We start from the raw sequence: 23897 nt of genomic DNA on the forward strand, positions 1-23897 counted from the left end.
TTGCAAATATTTCCATTTATTCTGCCTATTCCTCCATCCCTATTTAGGGATATACATCTTCTAAAGCGCTCTTGTTTTAACAAAAAGGGTCACTTTTCTACCACATAGCTCCTTTTTTATGGTCAGGATATTCCAGTGCTGTGAAATTAAAATGTAGGTATTGTCTCAAAAGACTTACTTGCAAATAGTGCTACTTGTCTTTCCCCTTTTTTCAAATCCATATCTGAAGAATCACTAGAAATAACAAATTTGGAGAGAATCAGGCTCACAGTGTTTAAAGTGGTGTGTATAGACTTGCTCAATGACAAACATTCTCTTTTCTAACAAATGTAAGGGGCTAGCTGTTACTTAATTGCATTGGTTTGTGATACAAACACACTGTTCAACAGCTACTTTAAAAATTCACTGAAGAAACCCTTTTAGTTACATTTCTGCAGTTTGAGGGTGAAGGCTGCACAGGCACCGTGGTCAATAAATCTGGACAAACTTTCTACAGCTGATTGGGCTGCAGAGTTTTACAATCTGCTGAACACTAAGGAGCCCAGACTGGTTTTAACCTTAGCTTAAACAAATACTTAAAAATGCAAGGTATGGTGATAAGAGATTTTTAGTTTGACATTTTAACCCTGAAATAATAGATTAGGACTTTGAACGGTGGGAACTGGTGGATCTGTGGTGATTTCAGGAGGGCTTGTTTGCAGGACCTTGTTCTCTCCCTGATGCTTGTCCCAGTACCTATTTAGGCTCCTGGGTGCCCTTTTCCCAGACGTGTCCCAGTGCATCCCACAAGCAGCTCCCACACTCTGTAAGCTCCAAACCCAGCCAGGGGAGTCAAACCTGCCCCTGGTGCTGAGGCCTCAGCTCACAGCCCTGCGCCCGCTGCTTGAGATACAAATGATTGGTGTGGTGGTTTTCACATAATAACTTAATGGTTATAATACCAGTCTCAGAAGTGGTCGAACTTGGGCTTGGGTCCTGCTTCTCCCAAGGGATATTCAAATCCACCTGTCCCTTCCCAGGCTGTAGGCAACCTCTCAGCCCATCCTATTGAAGTTGTGCCACGGTGTGGGGAAGGATTTGCAGAGCTGGAGAGGAGAAGCAAGTGGGAACCTGACTGTGGTCTACCAGTTAGGACCTTCCCTGAAGGGAGGTGGGGAAGCAGGTATCTGGCAGTATTCCCAAGGCTGCTTACTATGTGCTTTGCATTAAAACATCACCGAATAAAAATCAAAACTGGGCCTGGAGGGAGACAGAGTCCAAACCTGGCACCTCTCTCCAGGGGGAGAGGTTGCAACCACCTCAAACTGGCAGCAGGTGCTATTTTCATGCTAACCACACCCTCTTCCTCAAGCCATGTCTTTAAATGAAAGTTGGAACAGCTGCTCCCTTGTTCTGACACCAGAGCTGCACTGAGGAGTGAGTGTTACCTGTGCTCACAATTACTCAGCCCTAAGTGGGATTTCAGGGGTGTAAGTGTGAAGAGGCTCAGCTCAGCCAAAATGTTGGGATCACAGCATGGAGGAAGAAAAACCTGAGGTACCCAAATACCTTCTTTTTGGTGAAAAAAATGGGTTCCTGCGGGCTATTGGGCACCTAATGAGATATTTTCTTGGAGGAGGGAAGATGTCCTGGCTAATTTAACACTGTCTTACACTTGGAAATTGTTTCCTATTGTGATAGTCTTGGTACCTCTATGGCTTTGAGGACTTTGCTTTAAATGAGTTGAGAACATGTTTAATTTTGAGATATGACTGAAGGACGTGCAAGGTTGACTTCAGCTCTGGAGTCTCCAATTCTCTGTTGAAAATTACTTCAGTTTCACAGTCATTTAGAAGCTTTTGAATTTTTTCCTCTTCCTATCTGTCTCTGGCTTCTCCTTGTGTAAAATAGAGATAACAATACCTTCAGGACCCACTGTGTTTTAAAAAAAGATTTGTGATCCTCTGAAGGTCAGCATACTGAGCATTGAGCATTAACACACTAATTGAAGAACTTGGCAAATGAGAGAAAAGTTGAGAAAAATTATATCTGCTGGTGGTCTGAGTGAGGTTGAGATGCCTTTTAATGAGACACCTTTTGCTGGCAGTGGTAAGATATGTGGGTCAGTGTGTTTGTCATATTCTTTTGGCTTAAGGCGAGCAGCTTCCATCATACAGGAATTAGGCTGTCAAAAGCTTAGGGGCCAATTCAAGTCATTATGGTGGGGCTGTGTGGGATATTTGCCTGTACTGTTTGAAATGCTAGAGTTTGCACTAAAATAAACCCATGTCATTAGACCCTTACAAGATAACCTTGGCTAAGCATGGCTGACCTTTCTCCTTGATAGCTCTGTCTCTTTGCTTCTCTTCCCACATGGTGCCTTGTTCTGTCAAACTTTCTCTCCTAGACACGAAGTTCTGCCCTGGGTTGGTGGTCTGCTGTGAGGATTCCTGTGTTGACTTCAAGGCTCATGGAGGATCTTCTGTTCCTAGGACAGCAGGTAAACCCCCAAGGCTAGAGAAGTGTGCGTTTGTGTGTTGAGCCTGTGCTTTTCTCTGCTCCACCTCTGAGAAACAGGGTATGGCATGGGGCAGAGTACTTCAGGGCTGTAGCTTCCAAGAGTAGAGAAGTTGCTGTGTTGGCTTCTCTTCAGCCATAAGAAGTCAAGGCAGTCACTGTTTCAGTCCCTTACAAGGAGATGCTTTGCAGGTTTGTATTTGTGGATAGAGGAGTCCATGCTATAATTCCTGCTTTCTGTGGTGATAGCTGGTTTGGGGTTTTTTAGGGTTTAACTAATCAGGACTTTGTCTTTCAACCTGTTTTCTTTCTACTGGTTGTTCTGAGATGACTGTGACTTGCCCGTATCTGAGATGTTAGCCAGTAAACTGTGAGGGAGTGTATTTTAATTTATGTTGATTTGAAATTTTTTTTCACAGTCTAGTGTATTTGTGTGTCTCATGGTATACCTGCCTTCTTATGATCCTGCACTGGACTGGCACTCAGTCTTGTTGTCTTGTCCAGCTTTCATGTGCCAAATTTTCTTATAAGAATATTGCTTAAAGAAAGACAAAGTCTCTCATTTTGGCAGTTTTTAAATAAAACTACAGTACATGTAAAATCAACCTGTGGCAACTAAATGTGCCTTTGATTTTTACTGGTCTCAGATTTGTCCTAAGATGGTGTGGAATCTATAGGGACATGCAATGCATTTCTGAATTTTTGGAGGGCAAATATGATGCTCTTTCAGTTCCTGAGGGTTATTCTGTAGTATGGTTTCTCTGGGTTCTGCTGAGAGGTGATGGACTGTTTTTCCTTCAGCTGTCCCTTCCTCACCTCTTCCAAGACTTGTATCAGAATAACTGCTTTTAGAAATCAGCCAGGTAAAACTATGCATATGCACATATGTGTGCATACATATAAAATAAATATATAAAACCCAAATGTGTGTATATATATATGTTGGTGTATAAATTAAATGCAGCAGCATAAATGTTTCATCGCTGACAATAATTAACACGGTCAAATGTAAATGAAAACCTTAATCACAATTACTTACTCTTTCACTAAGGTTTCATACAGAATTGACCATTTGAGAATGAGAGTTTTTTGTATGTTTCAGGGTGTAGTTTAATATAATGTTTATACCAGGTTAATAATCTAAAAAAAAGCTGATCATGCTTTGTATGCCAAAAGCAGTGGGAAATGTCTACATTATCTTAAAAGTGAGAGGGATTCCAGGAACTTTGACTGGTAACTCACACCAGCTATAATATGTTAAATGCCTAGACAGGTATTTACATGTGATGTCTACCTGAAGGAATTCTCGTTTGTAAGACAAAAATGATACAATAGTTTTTCTAAAATATTTACAATCATAAGATCTATAAAATACTCAAAAAAACTATAATCCAAATAGTTGTGGTGACCAGTGTTCAGGATTCTCTTTTGCCTTTACAGCAACCTGAAAGTGTGTAGTTCTGTCTGAGCAAACTCTAGTGAGGTTGTATCTGATCCTACTTTTGGGACCATGAATTTTATTACCAAGTGAACTGTCTGCTTCTGATATTCCAGGAGGTTTTTTCTGTTGCTTCAAAACATTTTTGGACCTTTCTTTTGGCTTTCATCTCTGATTAAACTTAGCCCTGCAAGGCATTGCAGAAAAGGCACATTAATATTTTCCTCTGGGGCCCTGCCATGTCTCAGCATTACAGCTTTTACCTGGAGGCTGGTGGAAGTCTGGATGTCAGCTGCTGTTATCTGATAGCCATGTACAATACCCAGAGGTATTGGGCAGAGCAGGGGTCTGGGATGGAGCTGCAGATCAGGTGATGAAAGAATTTGGTTATTGTGGAAGCAGGTTAAAGCATGGATCAATGTGAGTTATGGTAGTTGGGTTTTGGCTGGGAGTTGTGGTATTCTCCAGATTTCAGGAGGCAGAGAAGATCAGAGAGTTTGTCAGGAATATTTCATGGGATGTCAAACAGCTCTTGTCAGACTTCTTTGTTTTCAGAAAGGCAGGATGATATTTTCAAAAACCTTTAATATTGTGATTTTGCTAGACTGGTTTTTACAGCCAGAAGAAATGGGTAAGGGTTTGCATTGTCCCATTTATTAAGGATATCCCATGTCCTCACCTCCCAGATATGTGTTGGGTTGTCCAGCCACTCCAGTTCATCTGTTCAGGGGTCCTTCCTGATCAGCACTTCACTGAAATTCTCCATAACATATTAAGAAAAATTGGTAAAACACTCTGTAAGAGGCCTCAAGGAATTATTAGTTTAATCTTCAATTAGTTCCCACTGAGACTTGATGGGGAAATCATTTAAAAAGTTATGTATGAGCTTTAATGTAATCTGCCTGTCCAGTTGTCATGAAGAGCAGTGTGCAGAGGGGAAAGATGTTGCAAAGGGAGAAATCCATGTCATTAGCATTGAGTATTTTACGCTGCTGCCTGAGATGTGGTTTTGGTCTGCTTGTGTGGCTTCAGCCACTAGAATATGGCTACAGGGGATTAAAGAGAACACAGGGGCAGAGTCAGTACAAATGGTATGTTCAAGAATGTAAGCCATCACTGGGAATAAAGTTGCAGCATATTAGCAGGGAATAATATTTTCATTTATATGGCTAGTGAGATGCTGCCAAGAAGCAGTCATGCTTGTTCTGCCCTTGGTTGGGAAGGTTTGTGGATCAGGCTGTTGAACTATTCTTAAATCCATAGCAAAGTAGGAGCTAAAGCAAATCCAAGTAGCTTTTACAGTGCCCTTTTTCAATGAGGTGAGTGAGGAAGGGGGAGAGAAGAGGAATGATTTCCCTAGTCCTTTGGAGCTTGCTGATTGCCTCTAGTGAGCAGTTGCACATGAGTGCCTGCCTGGGGAAACACCACTGCTTGCTGGTTCACAGCAGATGGAAAACACTGGCCACTTTTATAAAAGTGAATGTAGTACTGTGCTGTGAACTGGTTTGGGGTTTTTTGTAAACTGCTTAGTCTTATCTCTGCAATCAGATGGTGGTTCCTTGTTGCTTTGTTTAGGTTTCTTATCCTATAGTCATTAAAGCTGTTTTCTATAACCAAAAAATCCTAACCTTCTGAGGAGTTAGAGATTTACTTACTACGTGAGGATCCAGAAGTGCTCCTTCTGGCTACGTAGAAATCTGCCAATTGAATGAATTAAAAAGAACGAAACACAGTCAGAACTCCCTAGTGCCATTCACATCTGCCATGGACTCCCATCAGACAGCTTGTCTTGCATCTTCATGCTGGAAGTCTCCTACATCTGTGTGGTTTTAGGTTTCATACGTTTGCTGTCCATATCCATCCTCAAACATCTGGGTCAGGTTTCTTTCTTATGCTGGGTATGCCCAGCCCCCTGTGGATTTTGGCTGGAAATAGGAAGGCTCAAAATTAGGTCTGTATCTTTTCAGTTTTGTTACTGTTCAGAATAATCTTTGCTCATGTACTGGAAGCAGCTTTGCTGCCAAAAAAAAAAAAAAAAAAAAAAAAAAAAGAGTTATTTGAGTGCTTACTCATCCGCTCATCAGCATACTGAGTCCTGTTAATCCATAATGTAAACTAATCTTCTTGATGGCACTCGCATGATCTACCCATCAGAGAAATGGATGGTGGCAGGCTACTCTGGCACTCCTTTGGGTAGTGGTAGCTTTGCTTGCCTCCAGATCTGCCTCAGGTGAACTTCAGACTGGACATTAGGAAAAGGTTCTTTACTGAGAAGGTGGTTGGTTGCTGGAATAGGCTTCCTAGGGAAGTGGTGTCAGCACCAAACTGGTCAATGTTCAAGGAGCACCTGGAAAATGCTCTTAGTCATATGGTTTAGTTTTAGGTAGTCCTGAAAGGATCAGGGCGTTGGACTTGATAATCCTTATGGGTCCCTTTCAAACTGAGATATTCTGTGATTCTATCAGTACTCATGTTGCTGTGGGTATTTATAGGCAAGCAAATCCTGCTGCTTTTCCATGCACAGACCCAGACTTATTTGGGGAGTATCCTCTGGTGTACAACACTGAGAGCCATGTTGAATGGAAAGCACCAGGGAGGACTTTAAAATCTGGTGGTGTTGGACATGGAATAATTTGCATCCAGAAATGGTTTGTGGGTTCCCCAGCATTAGCTAGGGGAACTTATGAAATGAGGCAGATGGACTTCTTCAGGCTGGCCAGAATGCTCCTGTATGCAGCAGCTAGAGAAGGTTTCTTTGATCCATAGGCTGATGGTTTGCTAGCAGCATTTCACTGAGGCCAGGAGAGGAAGCACTCCTTGGTTTAGGTGATAGCAGCTAATGCCTAGATGAGAGGAGCATGTTCAGGCTGGAGTATAAGTGGAATTCTGGTAGCTGGAGTGGAGCTAAGTCTGGTAATGAGCAGAGAGCCACAGAGAGGGGAAAAAAGAAACAGCTGGAAAAAGCCAGGAGTCAATGAGGACTGTAAAAGCAATGGCAGTACAGGCTTGTGGTGAAGGCAGGGAGAGGAGATGTGGCATCCCTGGGCAGAAGGCTGGGTGAAGGGCACTCATGGATGTGGGAGAGGGGGATGGCCCCTCCTGACTACCCCTGGGATGTCCAAGGAGCAAGACTGTGCATGCTGTAAACTGAGAGGAATCACACGATCCTAATACTGGCAAACCACTTTGTGCTAAAAGAGGCAACGTTACATGTTACACTAAACCTTCTTTTGTTGAGATGTCTCATCCTCCTACCTATCACCAGACAACTTTAGCTGCAACTCAGTGTCTCAGTAGCTTGCTGCTTTCATCTGCTGAAAGACAGAAATCATCCTTTTGGTGGAAGCATTTGGAAACACAGACCACTCAGGACTTCACAAACCATATGGCTGCACAGCCTCCATGGGATGACATGGAAACACACACTTCTATTGGAAACCCTGCATGTGTTCACTGGGGATAGCAGTTTTTTCATGTAGCTCTCTGCAGGGGTACTAAATACCCCTGAAGCACTTGGAGCACGGCACTGGGAATAAAGTCAGAACTAACAGCAACCTGCTGTGTGATGCTTCCAGTTCTGCCCCTTGAAAGCTGTACATGTTTCCCATGGAAGGCCAGGGAGATGCTGACTTTGCTGGCAGCCTGTCCCAGAAACAGCAGCTACCTCTTGTATGGTCTCAGCTTCCGTGAGCCATCACTTAAGCAGATAAGCTCCTTGGCTGTCACAGCAGTGCTGATGAATTGGGTTTTCCTTCTCTTTTTGGCAGGTCTCAGGTCAGGCAGTCTTTTATGAGTATCGTCTGAACTTTATAGGTTGCAACACTTTTCTTGAATTTCCATTCCTGAGGCTGCCTCGCAATAATACCCAAAACACCATTTACATTTTAGGATTTAAATCATTTATGAACTGATACAAAAATCTCCTGTGCCCTAAATATTTTATCTGTTTTTTTTTTTAGTTTTTAATCTTGTAAATTTTCCTTGGTGGGGATGGGGAGCTGAGCACACCCTTGCCAGGGAAAAAGCCTGCAGCTGAGCATAGTCTGGGGTCTCCAAGCAGAAGCAAAGGAGGAGAGTTGAAGAAGCTGCTGCCTTTTCTTGACTTGGCTGACATCTTTGATTTTTTTTTATTTTTTTTTTTTAATGCTTTTTATTTTGAAAACCTGTGGCTGCTGAAGCAGCAGAACAGCAGGACCTAATCCCACCGCCATCCCCTGCTGAGATGAGTGGGTGGGAGGCACTTCCCAGCCGTGTTGGGTTAATTGCTGGGGTGGCTGTGGGAGGAGGGCAGGGTATGGTGAGGGAACAGGAGTCTCCCCACATCCATCCTGGGCCTTGGCAGGGTGTCAGGGAGAGACAGCGTGGGGACACAGACAGCTGCTGGGTGGATGCAGGAGGCTGCCAAGCTACTAGCAAGCTCCAGGCAGCAAGGCTGGGCTTCTGGCAAGGAATTGCCAGTGACTTGTGCTGCAGTTTCTCTGAGGTTGCTGGAAGAAGGCCCAAACTGCTCTCCTTTCTGGAGGATCAGCAAGCTAGAACCCATTTATTGCACACAGCTCTAATGCTTGTTACCACAGCACTGCAAACACTTGTGGAGCTGTAGTCCTGTGCCAGTGCTGAGCTCCCTGCCCTTGGCTCGCTCTGGTCTGTCAGAATCCAGTGGCTTCTGGCTAATGGAGCAATGCATTGATAATCTCCTTGCAAGCATTGATTTAAATATCACTACCTCTGATGGTGCTGCTAGCAAGGAATGACCCCAGCAGCATTAGTTCTTGCTGGAGCAGAAACAACACTGTGTGCAGCGGTGGCACCGCCACAGTCCAACCAGTGCTGCCATCTGCTTTTTGTGGCACCATGTTGTCCTCCTGCCCCCTGAGTCCTGGGAATAAATATTGGTCTGCACAAGGCTCAGGGTGGACTTCTGTACCCCAAGGATTACTTGTTTTTCCTTCTGTGATACAACTCAAATCCACAATGTGTTAAACACGGTCTACATCTAAAATGAACGGTTGAGAACAGGTTCTCAGAGGGATTTGCTTCTGAAACAGAAATATTTGCATAGCATTTTAGGAGCCATTTTTAATTAACCAGACACTTTCCAGCACGTAGCTTCCTAAAATTAACTAAAAAATCAACGTGGGCAGGAGGACTTATTGACTAACCCTAGTAAGTAAGGAGGACCAAAATAATTTCTTTCAACTGAGATTTATTGTGAAATGAGTGAATGAATTCAGCAGTTTTAGCAGAATTTAGCAGTGTTTCTGATGATCTTTAAAAAATATAAAGTAATTATAAAAAAATTCTTATATTGAAATTTTTTATCTAATTACTACTGATGTACCAGTCTTTACCTGGTTTCTCCAAGCAGTAAATTCTTTGGGTTCCCAGCAGCCTATGAGCTACTTCGAAAGCCCCACATAGTTCCAGTTCTCCCCTTTCTCTGTGCTAATGCTTCCTGGTCTGACCACAGAAACTGCTGGAGCCCTGTTCCCCAGCTTGTCTGTGAGCACCTCACTGTCTCTCACCATCCTTCTCTCTCTGACTTGAATATCTTGTGCAAAGCTGGCTTCCATGGTTACTATTAAAATAGTAAAAGAAGATATTTTTGGCCAGAATCTGCCAGTTCAGCAAAATCAAAATGCCATGGGGAAACGTTCTGACTACAGTGAAATTCAAGCAGCATGTGGTCTAGCAAACTTGCATCAAAAACCTTTACAGCTTCCTCCAGCTCAACTGCATCTTCTCAGGTCACTGCCCTCCTGGGCTGCCTGGCACACCACTCTGCCACCAGGGAAACCTGGCATGCAGACAGCCTTGTGGCAGGGCATTTCTGTGGAAATGCTCACTTTCGCTGTTCTTTTTGTTTTAGGAGTTGACATAATAAAATCTGCTCTGCCCAGCACCATCCAGGGTATCTTTCTGTCAGTCAGCTTCCTCCAGAGCACTTATTTCTGTGTTCAGACATCTTTGCAGGTGATGTCTGGCAGGTGATTTCAGAGGTACATAAAAGTTATTCAACCATGCAATGGCCTTTGCTCAGTAATACCTCACTGTCTCTTGTCCCTTCTGGTCTATCCTGTTTGTTTCCCTTGTGGCATGTCCCAGCTAGGTTGCAGACCTTCTGATGAAGGGGGCTGCCCTTTTTTGTGCCATGAGGCACCTAATATACCTCCTCAGCCTGAGTAACATTTTCTTTTTACCTTGTAGTTTAGATAGCTCTTTGCTTTCCTTAAAAATTGCATTCTACTGTTCCTCTGTTAATTTCCCTCATAGGTATTAGGGAAGCATGAGTTGTGGATTGTGTGCAGTTTTACAGCACTGACTTGATGGCTCCACATTTGCAACCTTTATGGTTTTCTAAAGCTTCTGAGTCTTTACAAAGCTAAGTGACTCCATCACCCAAGGACACTGGCAGACCAAAGGGTGCATGGACCTTACCATAGTTCCCAGACCCAGCTCTGCTGTTTGCAAGGCACTTCCCTACTTTAGAGTGAGCTCCTGGTTTTACTGCTGTGGGCCTTGTCTTTCAGTGCAGGTGAAAAGAAAGCAGCTTTCTCCTCCATGATCACCTTTCCCTGCCTTTCTCCTCTGGCCAAGCTTTTCAGAAGCAGTACCAGAGTCCTTCTTTCAGTGCATTTATCCCTCTTTGCAAATTGCAGTGTGCAGTGATGAGAGACACTGAACACATCATTTTCACCTTAAGACCTTAAAATGTGGGCTTTTTAGCCTGGTGGACAGCAAAATGTGGGGCAGGAGACAGGCTCCTAGCATGTGCAGACATTTTTTTTTTTAATGTAAAGCTTAGCATCCCAGAGGATGAATATGTGCTCTGCAGCCATTATCCTGTTTGAAGATTTTTATTACCCACAGACGTGTTACGCTTCTGGTGGGCCAGAGTGGAGGACTGCAGGGAGCAGTGACAAACCTGTGCCTTAGATGGCCTTGCTTTCAACAGCTTACCTGAAACACAAATGAGGGGCAAACAGCTTTGTTTTCTGAGTTACATGTAAGCAAGACATTGTTGGATGCCCTGCTGAACTACCCACTTGTTTTAGAGCTGGACCTGTGTCTTTGAGAGGTGATGCCTGCCTCTGGTGGCCCTGCAGCAGGGACCTCCTCCTTCTCCCAGTCTCTCTGCTCAGAGTCACTGCCTAAAGTGGTGTTTGCTGCCAGTGATGCTGGGGATGAGACCAAATGGACTCAGGACTTATCTGAACCAAAACCAGTGCACTTCCATTTCTGAAATCCAAATAGGTGGGTGCCTGTGTGTCAGCACCTCTCTCTAGGCAGCTGCTCATGGGGGTTTCAGAAACAGAAGTACATTTAAGAGAAGTTGCAGAAATCTATTGTGTCCTGATAGAGCAAATGGATTTGCCAAGGGGAAGCTGCCTGGCTTCTCCTACCACAGTTCCCACCAGCAGGATCAGACATGCTCTTCTGTAATCAGAGTTTAATGGCTTACAGCTTGTGGGCTGAGTGCCAGCAAGTGACTGGCTAGAGCCCTTATCTCTCTGCAAACACAAGGGGGAAAACCCCTTTCCCTAAAACTTGGGTGAAGGAAGTTTTATTTGGCATGTGTTGGCCCACACTTGCAAAGCTGAAGGCTGTATACACAGTTGGTTAGCACAGATCACTTGAAGTATAGTCAACAGCTATGTTAGGATTAATGGAATTGCCTGCACTCTTGTGATAAAAACATCTATATGAAAACTTCATTAGATCCATGTCTGCAGATTAGAAACCCTTCTACCCTGTTTGTGGTTTGTTATCTTTAGTGATCATCAATAAAGGTGGAACAGCTGTGAGAGCTATTAATCAAGCTGATATATAATAACTGCAAAAAAGGTAGGATGTTTAAACACAGGGCATAAAGAACAGGTTTGTGAGAGGATCCTTAAATTCATGTTCCTCTGAGCTCTTAGCATGTGTTGGAAGAAAGGACAAGAATGAGGCCACTGAGGTTCATAGGAATATGTTCTAGGTTGTCACCAGTGCCCATCAGAGGGGTGAGAGGAGAGTGGAGATGGAGAACTGCTTTCTCCAACAGAGGGAAGTAATTTACAAAGGTGTTATCAGAAGCTCCCTTATGCATTTCAGTGGTTTTCAAGAGAAAGTCGTGTCCTTATTGAGAAGAATGTTAACAGCTTCAGTTGCTGGTGAGGTAGTTGGTGCCAGGCTGGAGGAGGCTGATGCTGGAGGACTCTGCCATCAGCAGAGACATCAGAGTGCAGCATATGAGGGAGAACAGTGCTTTGGGTCTGGCAGAGGCACAGCTCTTCATGCCAGCAGTTATTCTGGGTTTGGTGACCAGCCAGTTTTGAGATGTTGAGTGGAGGATGGACTGAGAACAGCCTTGAGAAAAAGGCTTTGGGGGCGTTGGTTGATGAGAAGCTCAACAGGAGCCAGCAATATGCACTTGCAGATCAGAAAGCCAAGAATATCCACCTGCATCAAAAGAAGTGTGACTGGCAGGTCAAGGGAGCTGATTCTGCCTCTGTACTCTGGTGACACCCCACCTGGAGTGCTGTGTCCAGTTCTGGAACCCCCAACACAAGAAGGACATGGAGCTCTTGGAGCAAGGAGGGTCACAGAGATGATTGGGAGGACTAGAGCACCTCTTCTAGAGCTGCTTTCCTAAAGGGGCTACAGGAAAGCTGGGGAGGGATGTTTTACCAGGATGTGTAGTGGGAGGATGAAGGGGGAACAGTTTTAAGCTGAAAGAGAGTAGATTCAGACTAGACATTAGGAAGAAATTTTTCACTACATGGGTGGTGAGACACTGGCACATGTTGCCCAGAGAAGCTGTGGATGGCTTCTCCCTTCAAGTGTTCAGAGCCAGGTTGGATGGGGCTTGGAGAAACCTGATCTAATGGAAAGTGTCCCTGTCCATGCCAGAAGGGTTGGAACTGGATGATCTTCAAGGTCCCTCCGAACCCAAACTGTTTTATGACTCTATGAGATTGATAACAAATCTTTGCTGGTCTGTAGCTTGAGAAGTGTTAAGAAGTCAAGTGCTAATGGAGCATCTCCTCCAAATGCCCTGGTCCTGAGGTGTGACACCTCTCCTGCCATCACGGGGCTGCTCTTCTACCAGAGGGGTCCTGTCTGAGCTGTTCCTCCTGACTCAGGGCCAGGACAAGGTGTTAGTGACTCCTGGGGAATGCCCAGATGTGGAGAACAACAGCAGAGCCTGAAGAGGAGTTGTTTTCCTTCCCTGGCTCTGGTGATTATTTGTGAATAAAAAAGCTTTCCTTGCCTTCAGCTCCTCACAAGAAAGCAGTCGCTTTATCAACCACTTGGCACGTGTGCTTCAGTGAGGCCAAGGAAACACAATATCAACAACTTTCTCAGAGGAGGGGATATAACCTGAGTTCTGGAAACTTCGATTCCCTTCTGGTGCTGAGGGGAGAGGAATAAGGAAGGTATTACTAGAAAGCACTTCTTTTATTTAACAGATGTTAAATAGCACTGTACCACTATATCAATCTGTCAGTTACACTAATAGGAAACAGTGTAGAGAAAAATTGAGACATATGAATTGTGCCAGGAAACAGCCCCCCCCCTCCTGCAGGACCCCGGGTTTGGGGCCAGGGCCAGGCACAGCCCCAGCAGACGGAGCAGATCACAGGGAACAGCCACACATACGCTGGGCATGTGTGGATGGGAAGGGGAAGGAATAGTGGTGGCCCATCACAGAAAGAAGTTGTTGCAGCCGGACAGGTTCTCTCCCACCCTGTCCTGGTTGTTGTGCTTGAAACCAGATGAAAAAAACATGAATGAAAGACCCCCTTTGGGTTTTTTACACTGTGTGTATATAGAATGCTGTAGATTTCAGTGGTGTTAATCAGCATTTTCAGAGCCCAGGTGGGTTAAAGTCTGGAGGGAAAAAAAAAATCTAATGGATGATTGAAGGTTGAAAAGCAAGTCTGGCTTTGCAGCAGTGTGCATGGGTCAGACCCAGCTCTGTGATGAGAGAGCAGTGGGACTTTTCTCTTGGACACTGTATTGCTTCCTCACACTTGTCTGGGGGATCCTCAGCCCCTGCAGCCAGCTGAGTTTGGTACAGTTATATTAACATTGCTGCATGGAGCTCAAGGTTAAGTGATGGGAATTTCAAAACAAAAGAAAACAAAACAGTAAATTAATAAAATGAACGTGTCACCAGCTGATCCTCTTCTGACCACCATCTGTCCCCTGATCATGTGATGTCTCCCAGCTGGCCACCCAAGAGACAAACCATGCAAGATCATCATCACAACATATGCTGCTATTTACACATTTTTAAAGGTAATAGTTGCTAGGCTGTCATTTTAGTAGTTAAAAGGAGTTACTTGGAAGATTGGGGATTTTTATTTTTTTTTTTCCTGAGGAAGGCAGTGACTCAGCAGGTAAATTTCTGAAGACACATGTTCAGGGTTGGAGCAGTCAAAGTTCCGATGTACAGTATATGATTTCCCCCCCACCCCTCACCTTATTCTGTGTTGTGCTGTTGTACCTTTCATAATAAACAATGAAATAAATAAAACAGAAAGAAGGCAACGATACTGCAAATTTTACTTTTAGGAGCATTGTATTCTCTCTGCCATCTTCAGGATGCAAACCAAGCTGTGCATTTTTAAACTATTGTTAAGATCAAGGATGTGGTTATGAGAAGACTTACAATTTATAGGATACTTAAGCATTAAGGATTGAGGCAGAGAACATTTCCTGGGGATTAACGACTGACTGGGTGAGCCTCAGGCCATTAACCCCTGCCTGTCATTAATCTTCAGGAAATGCCCTGCAGTGAAGTCGTTACTGCTGTTATGATCTGAAACAGAAAATAATAATGAGAAAGGTCCGTGGTTTATTTATTTATATTTTACATAACACGGTTATATGGGGACTGTAGGACATTAACATCTTTTCCTCTTAGCTGGCCCCACTGCTTGGATTAGCGCAGTTCCTGTACTTCCATGTTTTGTGGAAGATTATCATCAGATTGCAGGAGCATAAGCAGGGGCAGAATTTGGCCCACTGCTGGTCTTGCACAGTATTTAATGTGATGAATAAGCAGTGCTTCCCTGGTATGACTGCTGGCAGGATTTAGCCCTATATAGAAACCATCTCAAAATGCTTGTTTTACAGCAAAGCAATTTATTCACAGTTCTAAGCATCTTGAAGCCTTTTTTTAACTCATTGAATAATCCTTTTAGGTTCCCCATAATGCAGGTGAAATGCTTCTGCTGCAGTCCTAAGGCAGAACACAGGCTGCATAAATAGCATCTAAATTACTAGGAATACAAAATACACATACAGTAATACATACCTACAAAGGCAAATTCATACTGACAGGACTGCAGTGTGTGCTTATCAGCAGCAAAACATCTCTAGGAAAGAAGAAAAGTGGCTTTATATTGAAATCTTATATATGTTTCTCTATATATTAACCACTTAAATACTATTTTGTGCGTACTCTTAAAGCCAGATGTAGGCTCCTTTTTAATGAGCCTGCCTGCTTAAACATTTATTAGCTTAGAGATGTATAGTTCTCATAAAGCTGGCTGAAGCTTTTTGCAGAATATCTTGGCAAAAAAGGCTTTTTTTGTGTATGTGGCCTCAGTCCTTGCGGCCTCCTAGAGTCTGTCAAGGAGCAACTTAAAAGCTTGTTCAGGCGACCATGACCCCCTGCTAGCAGATTGTCTGCTAAAAGGTAAGGGAAATCTAAAAAAGAAGTAGAAACTTAAAAGTAGCTCCTCAAAGGCTGCATAGATCTTTTTTTTTGTTAAGCTTAAAGTGTTTAAAAGCTTTAATATTGATGGCCTGTCAACTTTGTCCTGATTCTTTGGCTTTCAGTTAAAAGGTTTTTGTTGTTGTAGCTTATGCAGTTGCTCTGTTGCTATGGAAACGTGACATCAAAATGACGTTTCTCTGTTTAAAAGCTTTTAACTAAATTCCTGCCTGTCAGATGTAGGCCCCATTTTGTGCACTCAAGCTTCAAGCTGTTGCAAAAAGGTTTCATATGTTCTGTTGTCATTCAAATTCTTTATCCACATATGCATGTCTTGCACTACAAAAAACCTAAACTAAAAGCTCAATCTATTAAGTGTCCTCTTTTAAAACCCTTTTAGGTCAGTCAGCAATGGCTGCAGCAGAAATTCCCAGTTACATTATCTCTTCTCAGACTGAAAAACACAGGAGGGCCAGAAACTGGACTGATGCAGAAATGAGAGGTTTAATGCTGGTTTGGGAAGAATTTTTTGATGAGCTGAAACAAACTAAAAGGAATGCCAAAGTTTATGAGAAAATGGCTAACAAACTCTTTGAAATGACTGGAGAAATTCGCCACGGAGAGGAAATAAAGATAAAAATTACAAATATGACATTCCAGTACAGGTAAGCTTCAGTTAATTCTTTTTATTTTAAGAGATTTTAGCAGGGACAACGCAGTGATTTTTGCCTTTCAGAGAGAAGTCTCCTTAGAGGAAATCTGTCGATGAAAGATTAAAGATTGTTCATATCGCTTTTAAAATTCTCTCTTGCCAGTGCTGTTACGTCATTGTTAATTTTTTCCCCCATTTCATGTCAAACTCTGGGACAAGTTTGTTTCTTTATAATTAGCTAGCATTGTTATGGTGCAGAGGGATGGAAATGCATTTAGTGGGAAAGGAGATTTATTTTTTTCTTTTTTTCCTCCTCTTTGCTGAGGGGAGTGATTGTGCTAGCTTGGCAGCAGCTCCTTGCAGTGAAACTCCTGCAGTTTGAAGTGAGAATCGGTGTTGCAAGGCAAAGTTTGAGAAAAAAAAAACCCAACAGAATCATGTTTGGGGGGGCTGAAGCTCCTGGATTTTGGTCTCATGAGTTGAAGGGTTACACTTCACAGGGCCAAGAATAATTGAATGTCTTATTACTGAGTGACACACATTGCTATAATTATAAGCAGCAGCAGCAGCAGTGAAAGAACTATTATATCTGCAGAGATAGAATCGATGTGCATTGTCAATATGCTCCAAAGGAGCAGGGGGGAGGGGGGAAGTGTCGACAAGGGGATGATAAAGAACAGGCAGTGTCAGTCAGGAGGGGAAGTTGGCTGTAGAAAATGCGAGGCATTTCTGCATTTGTTGTTTGCTCTGGAAAAAAATAATCAGAACTTAACAGTAATATTTGCACTGTTTTTTTGTTTTGTTTTGTTTTTTTTGGTTTTTTTAAATTGTTATCTCTGTCAGGCACAAACTGCCTCATACTGGAAATCCTGAGTAGTGATTTAACTATGTGCTTGTAATGCAAGAAAATCAAATATGTGACTCTTTTATTTAATCTCTCCTCAAAGCTCATATTAATAATAAAAAAGGTTATTACAGCAGGCAACCATGTTAAAACTGCTCGCTTTTCTGTAAGGCACCCTCACTGTATTTAATGCAGGGACTACTCATCAAATAGAAAACTAGGGAAAAACCTGTAAAACCCTTAACTTTGAATGTCCTTCTACATTTATATGATCCAGAAACACAAACTTTAACATAATTTCCCACATTATTAAGCTTGATGTTTTGTAGCAAATGCTAACATCTCCAAAATGTTATACTAATGCTGCTATAATTCTTACAATTTTCTTCACCCAGACTGTAGATGAGAGAGATGGAAGTAAGATAAATTTTTGCCCAGCAGCAGCCAGCAATTCACACTCAGATGCAGCTCTAGAAGTGGGGAGCTGCTGACTGGCAGGCCTTTGCTTAGTCTGCTAATCCTGCAGACCTCCCTGCTGTGAAATGCATCTCCTGGCACTGCGATTTTACAGGTCTCTAGCAACACTGCACGGTATTTAAGTGTTGTGATTGCCGAATGGAAAGGGTTATTTGTGTCAGCCTTTGTTCTAAATTTTCAGTGTTGCATCAATCAGATGGTCTCAGTTTTTCTAATTAATGTTTCTATTTTAAAGTTGCATGGGGAGAGGAGAAGAAATAAAATCACTTCCCTCCATGCACTGTGTGTGAAATGCACCACTTAATAAATACATTTCTCTAAACTTCCACGAATGTTTTTGCTGCATATTGTCATGCTGCTTTTCTATTTTGCAGTGCATTGCAGCTCCCTGCTTATTAATCAAGATGCTAATTTAGGAGTGTTAGAAACTGCCTTGCACTGTCACTGTGCTGGTTCATTCTGTAGTCTTGAATATGAAATTCATCTTCCCAAGGCACGCCTGTGTGCTTTGCTTTCACGTGAGGTCGTGGAGTGAACAGGGACAAACAAAAGCTGTGATTCCCAGTATTTAGTTTTCTGGATACTTTTTGTTAGTGTGTGAGGATAGGAAACATTGTGATGAAACTGTGAACGATGTGACAGCAGCCATTGACTGCTGGCTTTGCTGTGAGGCAGCTGAGTTTTAATCCATGTTTTGGTGCCTGTAGGATACTTGAGGTAGACACTTTATTTCACTGGATTTCTGGGCACCACCACTGCATGGTGGTGTAAATTGAAAAAGAAGATCCTGAGAGCGGGGAAATGCTCTGTTCTGAGATAATAGCTTGTAATGATTATGAAGGGTTTTAAGCGTGACGTGGGAGAATGTGGCACCTGTGGTAGCAATGAGGGGGGGCGTTCTGCACCCAAACAGTTGTTTATTCCCATCACTTCAGGACCCTTTGGTTTTTTAGGTATCTGTTTACAGTGTCAAAAAAAATTCTATGGTCTGTAGCCTTACTTCAATAGAAATAAACTGGATTGGAATATTTATCCAGATAATAGTACTATTTGCAGTGTATCACAATGTCATAAAGGAAAATAAAATGCCTCTCCTACAAATTGCTATATGTATGTATAGTATTTATACATATTTTTTTGTATGAAAGAAAAAATAATACTTTAATATTTCTACTAGTCCTTTAAAGTGAGTTTGGTGTTAAAAGTAACATGTCTTATCTTGGGACAGACAACTCCTGAAACAGATATTAAAGATTTGAAACATTAAAGGACATGAAATAGAAAGCAATAAGCACATTTATAATGGTGCTTTCCAGTTGGAGCATCCCAGAATTTTAAGATGCAATTCTCTAAACATCGTTTTGCTCATTTTGCTCAGTGAAAGCCATTCCTTGTTGTGCAGATGGAGTCTAAGTTAGACAAACATATACATGGGTTAGGGCAGAATGTTTGATAGCCAGTAAATATTTGAGTTCCTACAGGTAATGCAGCTCTGTGCGTGCTTAAGGAGGCAGAGGGCTCAGTATGGGCTCACAGTCCAAGTATTCCCACTGGTTCTGGGTATGTTTGGACTGTAAGTGGAATTTGGTGTTGCCAGATAAAGTTAGTTCAGGTGTAGTTCGTTCAGTGTGTGTGAGCATCCATCACAAAAGCAATTACAGGCTGATTGTATCCCATTCCTCCACATCTGAAGTAAAAACATTATTCAGATGTTAAAATGCAGTTATATAAATCTATTTTATGCCATTATTTCCCCCTCGAACTCTTGTGTTTATTTCTGACTGCCCTACATTTCATTTGGGTGACAAGAGAATGAGAAGATGTTTAGAAAACACAATTAGACTGAAACGTGGTAAGCATTTCTTATTAAGATAAATGAAAAAGTTTGTGACTTGCTTGGAAAGAAAACAAAGAAATGTAAAGGAGTTTGAGAGGTGCATAAAAATACACAGTACACAGCAACATTTTTCAGAATAAGAAGCAGATATTTCTTTTGTTGTAACACAAGAAGTTATTTAGTGGAATTGCAGTGCAAGAAATATAAAACTAGTTAAATTCATATAAATTTGTATTACTCTGCATAATTAGCTTGTGGTACTCATTACCATGGAAAATCATTGATATCAAGAGAGGTGTAGGTTGGTTTATTGTTGTTATTTTTACTAAATATTAGATTTATTAAATAAAAATACAAGCATAGTTTGTCTTCAGATTAGGTGGAGTAATAAAGACTGTGGGCTTTGGGATTTTACTAGCTGTCAATGGAAAAGTAACCATGTGACTTTATGGGAAACTTTTCCCTGCACAATCTGTCCAACAAAATGATTCTTGAAATATTTTGCACTGACCTTTGCCAGAAGTGAGGCAGCAGGACAATGAGCTGATCTGGAGCCGTTCCTGTGTTCCTCAGCATTACCACAGTCCAAGTGCATTCGAAGGAAATTATTCAGGGAAAGTACACCCTGACTTGAAGTAATTCTTACTGGAGTCTCCATTTATTAAAGGGCCATTTCATCCACTGTGGAAACTGCCTCGGTGGAAAACCCCAGCACAATAGCTGGAGACAAAGAATTTTTGCAGGTGCATTTGAGTTAAATTCTGCTCTTAGGAACTGCAGTAGCATCTGAATTTTTTGCTGTAGACAGATCAGCCACCAGGTTTTTAATGTTCAGTTTGAAAAGCACCTGTGAGTTGAGCTGTGTGAACCTCCCTATTTATATGCCTTGGAAGGAGGAAGAGCTGAGTCACTCCTGCTGGAATCCCAAGTTAAGCTTTCTGATCTGCTGGTCATCAAAAGTTTTGCTGAGATTAGCAGGCCAGCTCCTGCAGTTTAGCATTACTTAGAGTATGTGCTGAATTCTTCCTATCATGTAGGCTACTGTGGGCATGCAGCACACAGAAACCTATAATTAGTCCTTCTAAAAGAAAGCACTGTCCTGTCACCACTAATATGCTGACCTTAATGTGTAACAGTGCACTCTATCTCCTGATATAATATTTCCTCTGACATAATACACACTGGCTTATAAAAAGGAAGCAGCATTTGTAAAGCTTGCACAGTGGCCCACAGTTTTGACTGATTCCTTCTGATGTTTAAAAATAAGAACTGTGACAATGCAAATTTATTAATTTCAAAACCAGCACCCTCTCCAAAGACTAAGAAACAGGATGCAGCTGTTGCTTTTTGATTTGAATCACAGTCAATTAATGTTAATGATTGGTAAATTCCAATCAGTCTCATGACTTGAATTAAAGATTAGTCTAATTTTTTATTTTGATATGTACATGATAGCAATTAAACATTTTTGCTTGTGTAATATGTTGCTATGCTCTTTGCCATTAAATGTCTAGAATATTTGCCCATGGCAGGGATGTTGGAATTAGATGATCTTTAATGTCCCTTCTAACCCAAACCATTCTATGATTCTATATTTGACCTCTGCTACAGCAAATGGTAAAATATAAGTGCAGCCAAATTACTGCAAAAACTTAGATTTGAATCTTTTACAAGCTTTCTTTCTAATTTCAATAAATTGTAGCAGATGCACAACTTATTACTGTACTTTCATAAATTTTTCTTTTCCCCACCATTGATTGGTTCATGAACAGTTTTTATTTATTACTTATTTTGAAAGCTTTTCTCACAAACCCCAAGAGATGGATCTTGTATCCATTCCTTAAGGCAAGTAGTAATATCAAACACAGTAATAATAATAAAAAAGCAGTAGTATTTTGAGCAAAGAGGGGGGAAAAAAGCAAGTTATGGATGGTTGCTTTATACTGACTAAATAATGTTGATTTTGAAAATATCTTCAGAACATAGTACTGCAATAATTTTATTTTTGAAGGTGGATTAATAGGCACGGAGAATAAAGTCTGAAGAAAGGTGAATGGTAGCACGAATTATTGAACTGATTATTCAGTCCATTCAGGGGAGTGTTTTGGCAAGAAGGTCTCAAAGCCCATTAATTTATTAACTTCTCTGCAATAAGACAAGCAGCCACCTCTCCGATGAACTGGGTGGAAAGTGTTTTTCATACATCAGGTATCCGTCCACTTGAAACTCGACTTTGATCCCTCAGTATTTGGAAAGAGTTCTCAGCTGCCTCTGCTCTCAGTTGGATTTTAATAGAACTTCATGAAACAGCAACAGCTCTGGAGAAACCAAGCATGAATTTCTTTTGCAAGCTCTGCTGGCTTTCTCACTTTTTCCTGTTCCTTACCCAATCTTTCTGCCTGGCATGCTCACTCAAGCAGTGATTTTTCCAATATATGTTTTCAAAGTGTTGAATGTTTGCCTCATGTTCCTCTCTCATTTCTGGATTATTACATCCCCTTACTCTTGTCCTGTTTCCTTCTAACAGACACCTTTTTTATCAAAACAAACATAAATTACACAGGAACAAAACAAAAATAAAACCAACTCTGTATTTTGGATGCAAGTCAGACCTGCTGTAACCTGCTGAGTTCCAGTAGTGACTGGCATAGCAGTAAGGTCATCTTTGCTTTAGACTACAGTTCTGCCAGGGTTATGCTTACCTTGATGCAGGCAAAACCTCCCAGCTGCCTCACTTGGTTTTCTGGACTTCTGGTAGTTAAAGGAAAAAATATTTAAAAATTAGTGAATTCTGAAACTTGATATTAATATTCCTAAATCAGCTACTTGGTTTGTTTTCACGAGAAAAATAAACCAGCAGCACTCTCCAGTGAGTATTCTCCTTGTTTACCTCCACCTGCAGCATTCCTACTTCTTTTCCAAAAGGCTGACACTCCCTTCCCCTTATCTTCTCATCTCTCCATCTAGTTCATCCTTTTTTCTTTATGTGTGAGCCAGACTCCATACAGGTAGATGGTTGCCGCTGGTGCTACTTTTAAGCCAATGAAGTTCTCTTGCCTGCCTCCTGGGACTGATCCCTTTTTTTCAGCCCAGAGCCATGGTAAGCAGTCAGAAGTGGAAGAATTAGTATCCATTCAATGCATTCAGAGCCAGAAAAATACCTGGCTTTTATATAGCTGCAACCCTACAGTTTTGTGAACAGATAATTACCTACAGCTTTTCCTTTAAAACCACGGGAGTTTTGCGAAAAAATAGGGTGTGAGTACACAGTTAAGCTGAAACACAAAAAACAAGCTTGACAGTAGAAACACTTTTGTCCTGGTCCCCAAGAATATCCATGAAGCCAAGCTCAGATGTTATTTTCTAAACAGATGGACTCACAGCTGGGTAAAAAACTGGCTGGATCAGAGAGCTGCGGTTAATGGCTTGGGTTCTACCTTGAGGTTTATTGCAAGTGGAGGACTGTAGGGGTTTATCCTAGGACATGCCCTCTCTAGTGCCAACAACCTGAAGGAGGAGATGGTGCAGTGTGTGCTCACTCTTCTACAGATGATGCCAACCTGGGGTGCTGCAGTCTGCACACAGGAGGGCAGAGCTGTCATTCTGAGGGACCTGGACAGGGACCTAATGAATTCAACAAGGACAAAAGCTGCCCTGCCCCTAGGATGGTGGAATCCTCTGCACTGATACAGATCAGTGAAGGACTGGCTCCAGAGCAGAGTCAGGAGAATACCAATTCTGAGCTTTCCCCATCCTTTTTGGCACAGTGTTTTGCAGTCTTCAAGGCTCAAACCATGTCCCATAGAGTTTTAATGGAGCTACTGGACTTGGCCCTGGCATGGCTGGGATGTGCTCACACATGGTTTTTGCTGTGTCAGCCTTGGGGTGGGCAACTCTGGTGAATGTGGGGCAGTGGGCAGCTCGGGAGGGCACGGGGTTTTAAACCCCAGTGCTTGAATATATGGGGAGTTTCAACATGGGCAAAAAAAAAGTGGACTGCAGTCTATGCTTGTAGTTACAGTGGTCTAATTGGTGTGTTTTTCATGCAAATAGCCTAAACAAACAAACTAAAAATAATATCACGTGATTTTGCTGTCAGCCCTGTATTTGGCTTTTTTGCCTGTTTTGCAGCTGTCCTTGATGGATGTGCACATATTTGTATTTGGGTACAAGATATTCCCCAACTATGAAATTGCAGAAGCAGGTTGTGAAACATGTGAAACATGAAATTCAAATTTTGAATGCATAGAGGGCATAAAATTTGGACATTTTGCTATGCAAGGCTATGATGTAAATTCCTAAGTAGCTGGAAAAGCTCATCAGACTTTGGGAAAAAAAAAGTAATAATAATAAAAAATTTTAAAAAAAATCCTTAGCTGACTTTAAAGTCTAGGCAAATCTTTCTGCCTTTTTCCCTCACTGTTGGATTTTCCCTTACTGTAG

At 42.0% G+C, this 23897-nt stretch overlaps 1 protein-coding gene across 1 annotated transcript in view; it reads left to right on the forward strand.

Annotated features, from left to right (window-relative positions):
- Positions 1 to 2227: 2227 nt before the first annotated feature.
- MSANTD1 (Myb/SANT DNA binding domain containing 1) overlaps positions 2228 to 23897 on the forward strand; it is a 31276-nt gene continuing 9606 nt past the window's right edge. Inside the window, exons 1-2 of the mRNA XM_071753377.1 lie at positions 2228 to 2479; positions 16045 to 16309. Of these exons, the coding sequence (XP_071609478.1) occupies positions 2353 to 2479; positions 16045 to 16309 (392 nt within the window). The 5' untranslated portion in view covers positions 2228 to 2352. The remainder of the gene's footprint in view (positions 2480 to 16044; positions 16310 to 23897) is intronic.

This window comes from Heliangelus exortis, chromosome 10 (genome assembly GCF_036169615.1).
Source record: "Heliangelus exortis chromosome 10, bHelExo1.hap1, whole genome shotgun sequence".
In the NCBI taxonomy this organism is placed as follows: domain Eukaryota; kingdom Metazoa; phylum Chordata; class Aves; order Apodiformes; family Trochilidae; genus Heliangelus; species Heliangelus exortis.